The 17,716-nt window shown below is 31.6% G+C and overlaps 1 protein-coding gene and 1 long non-coding RNA gene across 6 annotated transcripts in view; both read right to left on the reverse strand.

Annotated features, from left to right (window-relative positions):
• LOC143083586 (uncharacterized) overlaps positions 1 to 3,698 on the reverse strand; it is a 29,338-nt gene extending 25,640 nt beyond the window's left edge. Inside the window, exon 1 of one of the 4 annotated variants that reach the window (XR_012980795.1) lies at positions 2,359 to 2,380. Coding sequence is in view for 3 of the 4 variants with exons in the window: in XM_076259848.1 (XP_076115963.1) it covers positions 3,594 to 3,624 (31 nt within the window). In the remaining variant the exon portion in view is untranslated. Of the gene's footprint in view, positions 1 to 2,358; positions 2,381 to 3,211; positions 3,237 to 3,593 lie in introns of those variants that run through there. The other 3 variants (XM_076259848.1, XM_076259849.1, XM_076259850.1) reach the window with 3 other exon arrangements.
• Positions 3,699 to 10,030: 6,332 nt separating this feature from the next.
• Positions 10,031 to 16,420, reverse strand: LOC143083583 (uncharacterized). 2 transcript variants are annotated; one of them, XR_012980791.1, is made up of 3 exons: positions 15,060 to 16,420; positions 11,508 to 11,595; positions 10,031 to 10,746 (listed from the first exon to the last, which is right to left on the reverse strand). It is a non-coding gene; the product is annotated as an uncharacterized LOC143083583 (long non-coding RNA). The 2 variants fall into 2 exon arrangements; XR_012980790.1 differs by having other exon boundaries at positions 15,153 to 15,530.
• Positions 16,421 to 17,716: the final 1,296 nt, after the last annotated feature.

The raw sequence follows: 17,716 nt of genomic DNA on the forward strand, positions 1-17,716 counted from the left end.
TCACACGTTTTAGTCTATAATTTTTTAGACCCCTCCCCCGTTTTTATACGACCGCAAAAATTTTAATTTTTTGGTCGTATATTGCTATCACGTTGGCGTCGTCGTCGTCGTCGTCCGAATACTTTTAGTTTTCGCACTCTAACTTTAGTAAAAGTGAATAGAAATCAATGAAATTTTAACACAAGGTTTATGACCACATAAGGAAGGTTGGGATTGATTTTGGGAGTTTTGGTCCCAACATTTTAGGAATTAGGGGCCAAAAAGGGCCCAAATAAGCATTTTCTTGGTTTTCGCACTATAACTTTATAATAAATTAGTATAAGTAAATAGAAATCAATGAAATTTTAACACAAGGTTTATGACCACAAAAGGAAGGTTGGGATTGATTTTTGGAGTTGAGGTCACAACAGTTTATGAATAAGGGGCCAAAAAGGGGCCCAAATAAGCATTATTTTTGGTTTTTGCACCATAACTTTAGTATAAGTAAATAGAAATCTATGAAATTTAAACACAAGGTTTATGACCATAAAAGGAAGGTTGGGTTTGATTTTGGAAGTTTTGGTCCTAACAGTTTAGGAATAAGGGGCACAAAGGGTCCAAAATTGAACTTTGTGTGATTTCATCAATAATTGAATAATTGGGGTTCTTTGATATTCCGAATCTAACTACATGTATGTATGTACATTCTTAATGTTTGGTCCCGTTTTCAAATTGGTCTACATTAAGGTCCAAAGGGTCCAAAATTAAACTTAGTTTGATTTTAACAAAAATTGAATCCTTGGGGTTCTTTGATATGCTGAATTTAAAAATGTACTTAGATTTTTAATTATTGGCCTAGTTTTTAAGTTGGTCCAAATGGGGGTCCAAAATTAAACTTTGTTTGATTTCATCAAAAATTGAATAAATGGGTTCTTTGATATGCCAAATCTAACTGTGCATGTAGATTCTTAATTTTTGGTCCAGTTTTCAAATTGGTCTACATTAAGGTCCAAATGGTCCAATATTAAACTAAGTTTGATTTTAACAAAAATTAAATTCTTGGGCTTATTTGATATGCTTTATCTAAATATGTACTTTGATTTTTGATTATGGGCCCTGTTTTCAAGTTGGTCCAAATCAGGATTCCATATCAAGTATTGTGCAATAGCAAGAAACTTTCAATTGCACAGTATTGCACAATAGCAAGAAATATCTAATTGCACAATATTGTGCAATAGCAATTAATTTTCAATTGGAGTTATCTTTCTTTGTATAGAATAGTAGTTGATAATATATGTTGGAAATTTGCCAGACATGACTATGATGTCATTTTCTATTTTTTATTTGCCAATAACTTTATGTAAATAACTTCATTGGAAATTTGCCAATATAAAATGTTGCTGATGAAGCTTTTTTTCCTTATCTTATCTAAAATGTTTTTAGATAATGTATGTTGGACATTTGCCAGACATGACTATGATGTCATTTTCTATTTTTATTTGCCAATAACTTTATGTAAATAACTTCATTGGAAATTTGCCAATATAAAATGTTGCTGATGAAGTTTTTTTTTATTGTTTTATACAATAAACAATGTATATTCACTTTTACTACCAACCAATCTTTACCATTCAGTGATAACAAGCACTTTATTTTACATTTTAATATTTTATGATGTATTTAAAAGAGTAGTTGTTGTTGCAAACTCCATTAGAAATTTGAATTGATATCAGTTTTGGAAAAAGGGAAACAGGGATGTGAAAATAAAGGGTGGGGTGGGGGGGGGGTTAAATTTTTCTCATTTCAGATTTCATAAATAAAAAGAAAATTTCTTCAAACATTTTTTTGAGAGGATTAATATTCAACAGCATAGTGAATTGCTCAAAGGCAAAAAAAACACTTTTAAGTTCATTAGACCACATTCATTCTGTGTCAGAAACCTATGCTGTGTCAACTATTTAATTTTAGATTTAAAAAGTTTGAAGAAGAAATCTTTAATTGATTTGTAAAATCTTGACATTTGTTTTGTGTAAAAAAAAACCATGTAATGTCAAAAATTTGATCACAATCCAAATTCAGAGCTGTATCACGCTTGAATGTTTTGTCCATACTTGCCCCAACTGTTCAGGGTTCGACCTCTGCGGTCGTATAAAGCTGCGCCCTGCGGAGCACCTGGTTTACAATCGTCCTTGTAAATTACAAATACAAACTTCAATTTTTGTCGGAATATATAGCATTGATTTGTTTACGCTCTGATTTAAATGAGAGAGAAAGACGATGTTCGCCGAGCTTAATTTTCTCCATTTTTGTAGTGACTACACATCCATGTTATATTTTCCTGCAATGTACAATTTATAATTTACGCATTAAAACATGTACCTTAACTTTGCCGACGTTACTTTTCAATCAAAGCAACAACATTTTAACGTGGACTGCGACATAAACAATGAATCAAATGTATTCGTTCGCTTCCAATAAAAGCAGGATACAGGATATATGCGATTATACTACTAGTATCTATTAGGCTTATCGCAAAACGGTCGACTACAGCAGGATACAAGATCTTCTTCCAGCTACTGAAATAAAACACATTTTCTCTAGCCGACAAAGCACAGCTAGGTTTAAATTAATTAGGTTATTGACATTTGGTTAAAAAGTTCTAAATCAAAGTTACAATTTTTGTCTTCTGGCATGATCATTTTTGATTTGTATAAATGACTGTTAACGTCATAATCCAACTACGTTTCTTACGTCTATACTTTTGCGGACCATCGGACTTTAGCGTATGGAGGCATCGCGCTTAAGAGTCCTACATATATATATGTTGTATCATACAATACAGTGTTAAAATTATTTCGATAGACTAAGTATGCAGTTTTGTTTTTGTCTCATTAGTTTTAGTTTCAAAACGTATCAATGTTCTCTCTTTGTATCGTGAAAAAAAATAATATTCGAGTATGAAGAAAATTCATTGGAATGTATAGACTTTAGTATTCGTTTAATTTTGGCGATAGCATTTAACCGCGAAATTTATTCGTATCCTTGAAAAGTGTTACTATATCCACTTATATCTTAATATATAAATTAAGCGTTATGTTCAAAATATAAGGTTTTCTCTGTCTAAATAATCGTTCCAGTTATTGACCTTAATATCACAATGATTAGATTTACCTCGGAATATAATTAAACTGAAGAAAAAAAAACTTAGTACCTATGTGGTTATTGTACTTACCAGACATTTTTATAAAGTAAGAAAAGAGAACAGCTTCTTTAGCTCGGATTTCCAAGAAGTAAATGAATAGCCAGTATGAAAACAAAAGAGATAAATGTATAGTTTTTAAATGTTGGTTATCAGTTTGATGAATTATTTATGTGACGACTTTAAAATTAATCATCGGCTCGACTTTTATGTTATAATTAACATTGTAAGACTTGAATATCAAAATTGGAAAGATTAAAGATTAAAGAAATGTAAATTAACTATCTGACAGGAATGAAGTTTCTAACATTACTCCTGAATTACATACTATATATAAAAAAGAAGATGTGGTAAGATTACCAATGAGACAACTCTACACAAGATTCTAACTAAAATATTACTGAACATAACTTACCGTTCTTGACATAGCACAAATATTTTGACATTTGCGCACACCATATACATTCATAATTTAGGTTTATAGACAGGAATATGACAGTTGGTTTCCATTCGTTTGATGTGTTTGACCCTTTGATAACTTTTAACCGAATTTGTGTCAAGACATTTCACAGCTTTACGTGTATTATATGTATAGTACTCTTTTACATGAATTGCATACTAAATTTAGAGATAACTTTTCGTATTGCAGGACGATCGTGAAAGCTCTGGTAACGGATCGTGAAAGAAATTTAATCGAGAAGACATACGGAAGGCCAATCAATTATTTAATTTAATTAATTACACAGACAAATTTACAACAAAATAAAACTGTCTGTCAAAATGGTTCAACATTATGATCAGTATGTGAGAAAATCCAGTTTTAAAAGTACATAGTTTTTACAAAACAACAAAAGGCAGACTGCTTCTCGACATTTCAATGACATTAAAAATGTAAACAAACATATGGCAAGCCGTTCTCGTCAAAACTATGTTTAAACCATTTTTCGAGAAATTTACACACTGAGAATTACAAAAAAAACACACTGAGATTTAAAAACTTCAAAACACACACTGAGAATTAAAAATTACACACTGAGAATTAAAAATTACACACTGAGAATTAAAAATTACACACTGAGATTTCATAAAGACGCACTGAGATTACAAAAATGAAAAACACACACTGAGAATTGAAAATTACACACTGAGAATTGAAAATTACACACTGAGAATTGAAAATAACACACTGAGATTTCAAAAAGACACACTGAGAATAAATAAACTGAAAAACACACACTGAGAATTATTAATTACACATTGAGATTTCAAAAATACACACTGAGATTAATATGCAAATTACTAATGAATATTCATGAGATGAATAATTCAACAGATTAATATCTTGATCTCAAAAACTCTTGTCATTATAGTGAAATGGGATTCCTTCAACCAATTAACATTCGTAATAAATTTCATGACTTAACATCGCTCATATTCACAAGTTTGTTGCCTATAATTCATATCATTACTACCAGTGTATCGGGACTTTAAACCGTTTTAGCATGGGTCCCTTTTAAAAAGTCTTCCAACTGTTACCCTGATTTCGCAAGTTAATCTTTTATATTTTTGTTACGTTTATATGCTATTATAGACACTTGAGTAAAAACTTCACTGCATTATTTGTTTTTCAGTGCAAATTGTTCCAAGTTTCTTATAATTTTAATATAAAGTTTTCACCATTTGGTATAAATATTTTGTAATAAGAATAAGCGGGTATTTTTCTTGTCCTTGTATTTCTAAAGTTTTTTTATGAATAATTTGGAACCAAATCGAAGGACTAACGAGTTCTGTCCCCTAGTTGCTTTAAGCTTGTAATAGATTCAGATTAAGTATGCTAATTAGATATGTGCGCATAAAAAGTGCGCACAAATCTCAGTGTGTCATTTTAAATTCTCAGTGTGTAATTTCAAATTCTCAGTGTGTGTTTTCAATTTATTTATTCTCAGTGTGTCTTTTTGAAATCTCAGTGTGTTATTTTCAATTCTCAGTGTGTAATTTTCAATTCTCAGTGTGTAATTTTCAATTCTCAGTGTGTAATTTTCAATTCTTCTCAGTGTGTAATTTTCAATTCTCAGTGTGTAATTTTCAATTCTCAGTGTGTAATTTTCAATTCTCAGTGCGTGTTTTTCATTTTTGTAATCTCAGTGCGTAGTTATGAAATCTCAGTGTGTAATTTTTAATTCTCAGTGTGTAATTTTCAATTCTCAGTGTGTGTTTTGAAGTTTTTAAATCTCAGTGTGTTTTTTATAATTCTCAGTGTGTAAATTTCTCGAAAAATGGTTTAAACATAGTTTTGACGAGAACGGCTTGCCATACAAACATGATTTTTTCACAAATACGAATGAAATAAACTACTTTTATCCGAATCGGGGCATTCTATTTGAATGAATCAAATGGTTCTATAGTTATTTTGTATAAGCATAATCTGAAACTTGGTAAAAAAAGAAAAAAATACACAATATTGATTTTTCAGATCGTGAAAGATCACGTAGAGCTTTTTGAAGATCGTGAAAAGGATCGTGAAAGATTTGATGCTACGAAGACGCTCAAATTATTCTTCAGTTTTTTTATAAATAATATTTGTTATTGGTATTGAGAAAAACTAGATTAGGCAAGACCCTCAATAAATTTAAGCATTTCAAAGTATTTATATTTTCAAAAAAGTAATTTTTACATTATCCACCAATGTATGTATATTGTTATCATCCTGAAAGTTACCCACAGGCACTTGTGTCTATCCATATGAAGGTCGACTATCCATATAAATTATATGGATAGTCGACCTTCATATGCATAGAAACAAGTGACTGTGAAGTTACACCTGGCACTTGAAACTTTTGTTTAAACATGGACCTCGAAGAGGAACCAAAACTGAACTGCTACGCAATCCATATTATCGCTTGCTCAAGATATATAAGCGGGGTAACTGAAAATTTTATGTGAACAAGTACAAATAATACAAACAAATTATTATTTGTGTTTTTTTTAACATGTTATTTGTATAATAGTTGGCTGATTGTAGGATGAAGGTTTTTATTGTCATGTGAAGTACTCACTTATCACCAGTAATAGGATAGTTACATTTTGTATATTGGATCATATAATCTACATGTCCGTCAGACAGGATTCACCTTACCTCGACCGTGCCTTATTTCATGGATGAAGACTTAGTTTTGTTGTCAAGTCCGTATCGCGGATTATTTAAGCTTTAAGATAACTGCCTGTTATCATGATTGTAAGGTATTTATTTTCGACTTCTGCAAGGGTTCAAATAACAATTACTTCATTATCATGCATCATTTGACAATGTTCGTTTTATGTTGTTTGGCCTTTTGCTTATATACCTCTATGCTATAGCTCCACGGTATTTGGTGTATGTTGTACATGTCTGTCTGCATGTTCTATTTATGACGTCAACTGTATTTGATATATTGAATGATAGTAAGATGTCTATGTCTGGTTGTCGATCAGGGTTCATATACTTTCGACCTTATGTTCCAAATGAATTGGTCAATCATAACTTTTACATTTGTCAGTTTCTAAGGTACTGTAAAGACCGAAATACCTATATTTTGTATACGGGATGTTTGTAGAGATCTGTATGGCATGGTTCATCTGACCTTGTCCCCTTTTTATGAACCATTGACAATCTTAAGCGTATTTGACACTTCTAGTAAAAACCCTTAATATTACAGACTTCACACAAATATACTTTCATAAGTAAAGCAGACGAGACATTTCAGCATTTACGCTCTGGTATTCTTTAGTCTGTAGTATATAGTTATCTTATTCATGTTATTGGAAATCAATCCACATCAGCTACGTTGTATATAAAGATACATAGAACTTAAGAAAGTACTGTTACACAAAAGGTTGGTTATCGTTCAATCTCAAATTGTTCTTGAAAGATGCTGTTTTTGCTATAAGTTTTGGGTTGATGGTTAACATTTTGGTTTAAACGTTGCATACCCATATTATTGGCTAAATAGTTGATGTTTGTCTGAATTGTACTAGACCGATTCTCTGAGATGAGTTTTTCACCTGGATTTAGACACGTTTTGAGATGTTGTTTTTTAACTTTCGAGGTTAAGTGTTGAAATAAAAAAATATAATAGCTTTAATGTTCATTCTTATCAAAATAGTTACAGGCTTCAACCTGTTGCAGGTATATCAAATGGTAAAAGAAATATTGATTTTCTAATTACTAGTATAAAGTCTGGTCACGCATTATCTTTCACGATCAAAATATATAATGCGTTGCCTGATCTTTCACGATCAAGTTTGATGAAAATTCAACAGAATTCAAGGTTTTCATAAACAAATCAACGCTTTTAAGGGAAGAGCATACTTTTATTTTACTGTTCTATCAGATACACCAAAGATTAAATTTCAAATATATCATGATATATTGAAATATGACCATCATAGGTACAAATAGCGTGGTTTTTTAAAATTAATTCCATAGACATGCACTGCGCCTTTTGCGTTTTTTCTTGTTGCACAGTAATGTCTTGTTGCACAGTAATGTTGAGCAAGTTGAACCATTTTGACAGACATATTTTTTTGTTCGGATTTGTTCTGCGTTTTGAAAATTAAGCGATTTTGTCACAGATTCTGAACTAGAATGTGCATTAAATGTCTTTCACGATCCGGTACCAGAGCTTTCACGATCGTCTCGCAATACTTGACCCCGTTAGATATTCTTTTACGATCATTTCTCTCGTTAAACCGAATGAAACCCGTGATAAAGGTTAGACGTATATCATATTTAATTTATAAATTATGCAGTGGTGTGCACGGTCACCGGACGTACATAACACCTTTAGGTTGAAAAAATGTAGCATACATGTAATACAGAAATCAATAAAAAAAAAATCCATAAATATATATTATATTGTTTTTAATTTACCAGTTATATTTTTTTCTTCAGTTTGAAGAAATGTGTCGTAATTCTTTTTCGAATACAAAAGATTAACCTTGTGGGTATGCAAATACATGGGGTTCTTTTAACAACTATAATTGTTATTCTCAATCAGCGTTGATCCTTTTATGTAGATGTGTGAAATAAAGTGACAATATCCTGTTTAGATATTCAGCGGGAAATTCTTGTTAACGTTCTCTTTGTTATTCAAAATCAAATTTAAATCTATATCACAGTACAATTAAAAGTTCCGAAATCAAAAACTTTTAGTAATTTAGTTGCAGATTATAGCTATACATAAAATGACTCGGAATAATTTGTTTATTAAAGTGTCATATATGGGGCATTTTCAAAAAATGTCGAATTTTGAAATTGAAAAATTTGTTAAAAGTTACTTATTCAAACAACCCTTTTCATAAGCAAATCAAAACAAACATTACTTAAAGAACAACATATTAAAAGATGCAATCTTAATGAAGTCATACAAGAATACCTTGAAACATTTTTTGATCGGTGTTACAATATTTTGTCTATCCTGTTACCATTTTCAAAGGAAATTTGGGGTTATTAAGAAAAGCTTTAGATAAAATGTAAAGCTAGTTTTACGTAGCCAATTAGATGGTTTTCAAGAGAATAAACTTCTATATATATTCATTCTGTAAAATAATAGATTATTTGCCAATTTTCCAAGTTGTACTGAAAAATGCCTCTAAAAATTGTTTTTCAAAGGTTGTAAAAATTACCACCAGTAATTCTTCGTTCACACGGTCATTAAATTCGAATTGAATTCGAATCGAATACGAATCGAATTCGCTTATCGCGTTCACATACTTTTCTTTTTTAATTCGAATTAGAAATACGCTTTTGTGAATACGAATTAAAAGTTAACGTCGTTTGGACAGTAAAGCGAATTTGACGCGCATTGTACTAGTAATTCGAATTAGAATTGACGTTAGGACGTTAAACGTTTGGAATGCGAATTAAACTAATATTCGAATTCGAATTACGTGTGAACTCAGCATAAGATAGCAATTTATATCTTTCGGCATTTTTTCACCCTTTCAAAAAAACCAACATCAAGTAAATCCCTCATAAGTTAGTTTACTTTTCTCTTTATTTCATTGGTAACAGGAACGTACGTTTCTGATATATTACTATATAAAAGTCTATCCTGTTACCTTTTTGTCTATCTTGTTACCGATACAATATTGCACCTGCAAATGCTTAATTGGGAATATTAAGATGTTATAAAACACTGGACACTTTTAATTTGCAAAACACTCATTTGCAAATCCGCCGCCGCCTCAAACAAGAGCTACAATATCATGTATATAACCAAAATGTGCGGAATTACATGGGATTCAATAATTTCATTGGTTTTATACTGTTAATTTCATATTTATTTTGCAATTTGAATTATAAAAACATGGGATTTTCAATATCCCATGGGACAGGGCAAAATCCCATGGGATTTACCATTATCCCATGGGATTTTGGTTAAATCCCATGGGATTTTTTTTGGTCCCATGGGATTATTGTAGTCCCATGGGATATTTGTTGTCCCATGGGACAAAAAAAATCCCATGGGACTATAATTATCCCATGGGATTTTTAATATCCCATGGGACAAAATAAAATCCTATGGGATTAAAATTATAAATATATATATATAAATATAAAGTTATGTGTATGTTACAATGAATGCTGTTTGGTAGTAAAATGTTTTAAATGTATACGAGTTTTTTTTATATTTTTTATATATACATATATATAATTTTTTTAAATTTTGTCACAAACATGTTTTTTATTTGTTTATATGACAATAAAGATTATTCTTATTTTGGAATGTATAATAATAATATTTTACAGTCAAAGAATAAAGTTCTTTCACTGAAACAAAATGATGAAATTTCTAAATAAATGAAAAAATATTGTTTTGAAATCTTTGTCTTGTTTATTCTATTATGAAAAATAGAACTGAAAAAATATTTCATATTCTGACTGAATAGTTCACTCTTTTCATGAGGTAAGATTTTCTTTGTTATAGGTTCATTGCAATACTTGTATAGGCAAACGATTTGAATTATATATAACTTTGTGGTGTACATAATAGTATGCTTATATTTGCAAATTTATAATATAAACACTTTTTGTTAAAGTTTTTGCTTTCTTTATTCACAACTTGCTATGTACAATTATTCAGTCCACTATATAAGAGTGAAGTCAATAAATAATTTCATTCACTAGAATATTCCTGCAATTCTTAGACAAAACATTTTTTCAATCTGTTCTTCAAAGATCTTCCTCTGTACATCTTTATTGAATGGAGAGATTCAAATGAGAAGACAAAGCAAGTTTATTTGGACAACAACATGCTAATATCTTGTTCATTCGTTCCATCTTTCAATTGATAATTACATTGTTGTATTTATATGATCAAGTTCTTGTGCATCAATGATCGTGATGATATGACTCCTTTTTGTTTATAGTCATCATGTTGAAATTTCCTCTTTCAAATAAATGTAGGAAAAAACATGTTCCATTTCAAATTAATAAAAAAGTCGCACTATGGAGAAAAATATCAGCTTTAAGTTTTCCGTTCAGTATTGATCTGTGAATGATGACCATGAAAATCCAGATTTCTGACCTACAAATACACAAACTCAAAAATTATCAGTGAAGAGATCAATAAAATGGCTATTTTATCATGTTTATGATTAATATGATAAACTTTCATTTAAATATTCAAGTACTAAATTACAGAAATCGCTTAAATTTTATAATAGTTTAGTTAAAGTACAGCTTATTTAAAATTATAATAAAAAATATAGGCCACCGTTGAGCTAAATAAGATATTACATTTTTAATGCCAAAAAATGGCATTTTTGCACCAAAGGGAGATAATTTGGAGCTTTTTATTAAAACATTTTTCTGAAATTGTTATACCCTAGAGCCTCCTTAAATGTCATTTGATCTCTATTGGAGAAATGTCTCATTGGAAATCAGACTGCTAAGTGTTTCTTATTTTTATATCAACCCAGCCATATTATACCTGTCTAATATCAGGAGCTTGTACATAGTTCAGTGGTTGATGTTGGTTCATACCCGTCATTTTTATTTTTCATAATTTTTTGTTTTTATAAACTAGTCTGGTATATTTGACGTTTGAATTGATGCTCTGTTTCAAATTTGGTTAGTGTTGACTTTTATAGATTACTATAACATGTATAGGGTATGAGTTTTCTCATTACTTACAGGTCATCAATGGCCTCTAATAAGTAATTACAATGCTTACATCCACTAAATTGAACTCTGATGAATAGTTTTATCTTTAATCATACCACATCTTATTTTAATAAATATTTAATTATTATTCAAGGACAAAATTTTTTATAACAGTGGACTTACCATTTAGGCTTTGTAGACCTCTGTAAATCTTATTTTGTTGATAATTTCTTCTGTTTATAGTTTCCCCTTTATCTTTCATGTTCTTGCCCTACACATAAAAGGGTAAACATCATTTAATGACAAAAATAACTACTACATGTATTACATAATTAGTAGGCAACTGAAAATTTTGTCTTATTTGTATATAACATCAACTTACTCATCATTCTTGCTGTTCAATATCATGAATATTATCATTATTCTATGAATATGAGGTCACAGTAAAATTAACCTTGGCAGGCAGACATCTTTTTTTATTTGATACCTTGTAGTCATTCCATACAACAAGTAGACCTATGCTTAAAAAATCTAAGGCCAAAATTAAAAATATGTTTGTTTCCCCTCCCCCCACACGGGTCAAAAATAAGCGCCCGGGTCAAAAAATTATTTTCCACAAAAAAATCGAAATCATTTTTTTCCTGAAAATAATTTGTTTCCATTTTTGGAAAGTGCTTGAAAGCAGAAGGATTGATAATCTAAATAAATATACTCAAATTGAGCACAAACAACTGATAAGTGGCCTGGACTGGACAAGTCAAACCATTCATGTGACCATGCTATGACAATCACATCCAGTTAAAAAAAACTAGAGGCTCTCAAGAGCCTGTGTCGCTCACCTGTTAATGTGTTTACTGATGTCGGCCATCTTCGTTGGTAGGCGGGGTCATTAGACACTTTTTTTTAAATAGATACCCTAGTATTATGATTGTGGCCAAGTTTGGTTAAATTTGGCCAAGTAGTTTTAGAAATGATTTTTATACAAGTTACAAAAATGACGAAAAGATGTTCAATATTGACTATAAAGGGCAATAACTCCTTAAGGGGTCCTCTAACAATTTTGATCATGCTGACTTATTTGTAGATCTTACTTTGCTGAATATTATTGCTGTCTACAGTTTATCTCTATCTATAATAGTATTCAAGATAATAACCAAAAACTGCAAAATTACCTTAAAATCACCAATTTTAGGGCAGCAACCCAACAACAGGTTGTCCAATTCAACTGAAAATTTGTGAGGGGATATATCTTATTCTGATGGACATTTAAATCTTGAAAGATTTGCCCTAAATGTCTTAGTTTCAAAGATATAAAGCAAAACCTGCATTTTACCACTATGTTCTAATTTTAGCCATGTCGGCCATTTTGTTTGGTAGGCTGGGTCAGCGGACACATTTTTTAAACTACAAACCACAATGATAATTGTGGCCAAGTTTGGTTAAATTTGGCAAAGTAGTTTCAGAGAAAAAGATTTTTAAAAAAGTTACAAAAAATGATCTTACTTTGCTGAACATTATTGCTTTTACAGTTTATCTCTATCTATAATAGTATTCAAGATAATAACCAAAAACTGCAAAATTTCCTTAAAATAACCATTTCACAGGCAGCAACACATCAACAGGTTGTCCGATTCGTCTGAAAATTTCAGGGCAGATAGATCTTGACCTGATCAACAATTTTACCCCATGTCAGATTTGCTCTAAATGCTTTGGTTTTTGAGTTATAAGCCAAAAACTGCATTTTACCCCTATGTTCTATTTTTAGCCATGGCGGCCATCTTGGTTGGTTTGACAGGTCACGCCACACATTTTTTAAACTAGATACCCCAAGGATGATTGTGGCCAAGTTTGGTAGAATTTGGCCAAGTAGTTTCAGAGGAGAAGATTTTTGTAAAAGTTTACGGACGATGGACGCAGGACGACAGACGACGAACGCCAAGTGATGAGAAAAGCTCACTTGACCTTTCAGGTCAGGTGAGCTAAAAAAAACCCTGCCTTCCTGGTCTGTTTACAAAGGGTAGACCCGGGGAGGGGAAACAGACATTCTTTTAAATGTGGCCTGATAAAATGACAAAACCAAGAAAACTTATCATTGACCAAAGAACAATAAAATGCAGTCATGGTTTATATATGAATCTGCCATTCAGACATGCACACCTTACAATTGTTTCATATCTACCAAATATAATCTACCTGTAACTTTAAACATATGATAAACTGACAAAACAATGCAGTGTTTCATTGACCAATGAACCATGCATGAAAATGAGGTCAAGTTCATATAAAATATGACAGACAGCTAAGTGCATCTTACAATTATTTCATTCACTAAATAAAGTGGCCTCATTGCTTACAGTATCCGGAAAATAGACCAAACCACAAAAACTAAATATTTTCAAAGTTCCTTATACCCTGCCAATTTGTTATGGTTGTGCCTGTTCCAAGTCAGGATCCGATAATTCAGTGATTGTCGTTTGTTTATGAGTAACATATCTGTTTTTCAATTTTTTTGTACATAAATTAGGTTGTTAGTTTTCAACTTTCAACTTGGCTAACATGTGTAAAATCATACAAGTGTTGGGAAAACAGGAAATTGTCGAGTGATGAATCTGAAAATGCATCACACGGTATAGCTGACTTATTTAACCCTGAAACCAAATTTCAGAAATCCTTCTATTGTAGTTCCTAAGGAAAATGGGACGAAAAATATTCATCGGACGGACTGACTGACGCAAGGATGGATGGACAGACAGGGGTAAAACAGTATACCCCCCCCTTTTTTTGAAGTGGGGGCATAATTTTAATACGGGGCTATAAAAACCCATGCAAGATGTCAAAACAAAAAGAAGTAACCTAATTCTTACTTGTTAGGGCTATTTATTTATTGTCGGTTATACATATAACAATACAACATATTAAAGGTCTGTAGAGCTTTTATCCGACATACATATATGACAAGCACAATACATTTGTACATGAAACATAAAGCTCATCACTGAGATAGTAGTCTCAGATAGAGGGAGGCGGGGTCAACCAAACTCCCCTATTCAATCTGAATGCAGGACAGAAAGTCACAGTCAAAAAGTCACACACTGTCACAGGACAAAAAGTCACAATTTAGTTTTGAGATTATTTTTCTTTGAACAAGAAAACACTCTTTTTGTATTTTTCTTGAAGTTTTATACATGAACATGATGTAGCAACTTTAAATTAAAATTTATTAAAAACAAATAAATCAGTGCATTAGGTTTGCGCACATTACCATTACATTTGCGCACAAAAATCATTACGTTTGTGTGCAGCTTTTGATTACATTTGCACGCATTTTTTAACATGTAAATATAAAAAAAAAGATATAGTATGATTGCCTTTTACAGCTGACTATGCGGTATGGGCTTTACCTCGGGCTTTGCTCATTGTTGAAGGCTGTTTGGTGACCTATGGTTGTTAATGTCTGTGTCATTTTGGTCTCTTGTGGACAGTTGTCTCATTGGCAATCATACCACATCTTCTTTTTTATATTATGAACAATTTCCTAAAATTAAAAATGAATATATGTAATAAAAAGAAGATATTTCAAAATCTTTTTTCATTTATATTCAATCAATTGTCAACAAATTGTTTGTGACTTTTTGTCCTATCAACTTTGTTACTTTATGCCTGAGTTTGACATGTGTTTGACTTTTTGTCCTGTGACTTTTTGTCGGAATGTCCTGTGACTTTCTGTTCGTTTACCTTCCATCTAAATCAGTGAACTGAATAATTGTTTTTTGAAGAAGTCCGGGGAGTGTTAAAAATCACATGTGCAAGTTGAGAGTCAACACTTACACAGGGACTACACAATACTTTTTCAGAATGTCAGCAAAAAAGAATCACTGGTGACAGGGGAGTGTAACCGATGAATTGATCCTGAATCAGATAAGATTTTCCCGGTACGTCTAAACACCGCTCAGGAGGACCTCCTGGGTGCACACATGCAGGACATACAAAGTGCACTCATGGCAGATCCTATATAGTCGCCGTCGTATCTGCACACATGATGGATGTATATATTCGTTATAGATCGTCATACACTTCTCATTTTAGAGTTAAATTTGCAAGCAACCTCTTAAGATTTTAAAATAATAATGCTACTAAAAATATATTATTTCCCCCAATTTTCGCAATTTTTTCGCCATATAAAATATTTAGGCGACTGTGCTTTTAGTGAATATAAACGATTACGAGGCTTCACGAATAAATATAAATATGAAATATACTGGAACATCGATTAGCATAGATCGAGCAGCAGAGTAAACTTCCACATAAATCTCGAAGTTATTTACGCCGGATAATATAGACTGTGCTCCTGAATAAAGTTGTCAAATACATTAATTTGTGTTTTTTTACTTCTACAAGAAATTTGATTCAAATGCTAATTACGCACCATTTGCTGAGCAGAGAATCATTCTAAGCCAGGAACCGTCTATACTAACTGATAACAGTAAGAATAGAAAGTCTCTGTAAAAAGGCAGTCAATCCTAACAGAACTGTATTAACTTAATGATACATGTACATCAAGTTCCAGCACCTCACCAAGCACCCTTGCCTTGCATACTGAGATGGCAAACTGGTGTGTGTCAGTATTTTAATATAAAACTGCGTAGGTTCATATCGTTTGATTCAACGTTTGTTTGGTTATTTTTTAAGGATCGTTGTAAAATTATATCTAAATCTTTGTTAAAATACGATTTTAAATTGTTCAATTCTTTCTATTTCATAATTTTGTCAAAGTCTACTTTTTAAAGTTTTAAATTTTACAGAAAAAATGAATATTCCATTTTGATTTGAAGAAAATCTTTTTGAACTGTCATGACATGGTGTTGCAAAGCTGATTACAGGTAACTATAACATACAGTAATTTTCCATTTCGACAGTGCGTGTATTCTCGGGTGTGTATAACGTATAGTTTTCTAGAGAACATCCTGTCTACGTGTAATACAGATTGATGACATTATACAACATTTCTTTGGTTAAATGTGATAAGGTATCTGTGTCCATTCCCTATTTCAACACCACTAATTTTTCGAAGAAAAAAAATCAAAAAAAAAAATTATATGAAATTAAGAAGAAAAGTAGCAAATATAAACTTCAGTAATTACGCATGGAGTAAACATAATTCCAATATTGCATGAACAAATCCGTGAGAAAACGTATATAACATGTATGAATAAAGATGTGTTTTAAAAGACCTATTGGCATTATTTCACACTAGGACCTAAGATAACTAGAACTAAGCAATGGTTGATCCAGAAATTTTCATAAGAGGGGACTCATTGACTGCCTTAGAGTGTTCACGTCCAGTCATGCTTCCGTGATTCCCTATATAATCTACCATTTGTTTCCAAAGATTTAGGAGGGGGCTGGTACACACATATATATATAAATATACCTCTGCGGCGGAGCCAGCCATTTGAAAAGGAGGGGGGTCTCAACCCAGGACAAAAGGAGGAGGGGGTGGTTCCAACCATATGTCCCCATTCAAATGCATTGATCGTTCAAAAAAAGGGGAGGTTCCAACCCCCGAAACCCTCCCCCTGGATCCGCCACTGATACCTAGTATGCATATAATTAAGAACAGCTTTGAATATATGCATATAAAATAATGGTACGTTTAAAAACCGTTCAGGATCTCCAGGTTGCACACAGGACATTAAGTAACTTAGGACATATATATATAATAGTAAGAGTTCAGGGTATACATTCGATAACTAACATATTTTATAATTTTGTTATTTTTGTTTTGATAAAATCAGAGACTTCAGGGCCGTAACTACATTGAGGCAAATGAGGCAAATGCCTCATGATGGAAATTTCAAAAAAAAAAAAAAAAAAAAAAAAAAACAGATTGTCTTCATATCAAATTGTTTTCACGGAGTGTCTCTTGCAAGAAGCAAGTTCTCTTCAATAGTTGATGTCGCCCCTGCATGTTTTTTGTGATCCATGTTTATATTTTACTTTTGGTTTTCAGAGTTGATGGTCTATTGTTTGTACTTTTGTGTCCCGAGTTTGTCTTTTGTTCATTTAATGTCCTACTTTATGACTATAGTCTGAATGTTGATTTTCATTTGTAAACGTGTGCAATGTTGCATGTCCACCGATGTCCAGACATTGTGCGAGAAAATATTTTAAGAATATGCGATGCTACTGGACACAGAAATAAATGGTCGTTTCACTGATTTTTCTTAGTATTGATTGTAAAATTAGTTATTTTCTCTGAATCGTTTAAACCACTCGAAACTAGGTGAGACATGCACAGAAGTGATAGATATGTATAAACATAGAAATTGACTCGGGCATATTTTAATCCACAACAAAAATAAAAAAAATATCTGTATCATATACCCAAGCGC

The sequence above is a fragment of the Mytilus galloprovincialis genome, chromosome 7 (assembly GCF_965363235.1).
Source record: "Mytilus galloprovincialis chromosome 7, xbMytGall1.hap1.1, whole genome shotgun sequence".
In the NCBI taxonomy this organism is placed as follows: domain Eukaryota; kingdom Metazoa; phylum Mollusca; class Bivalvia; order Mytilida; family Mytilidae; genus Mytilus; species Mytilus galloprovincialis.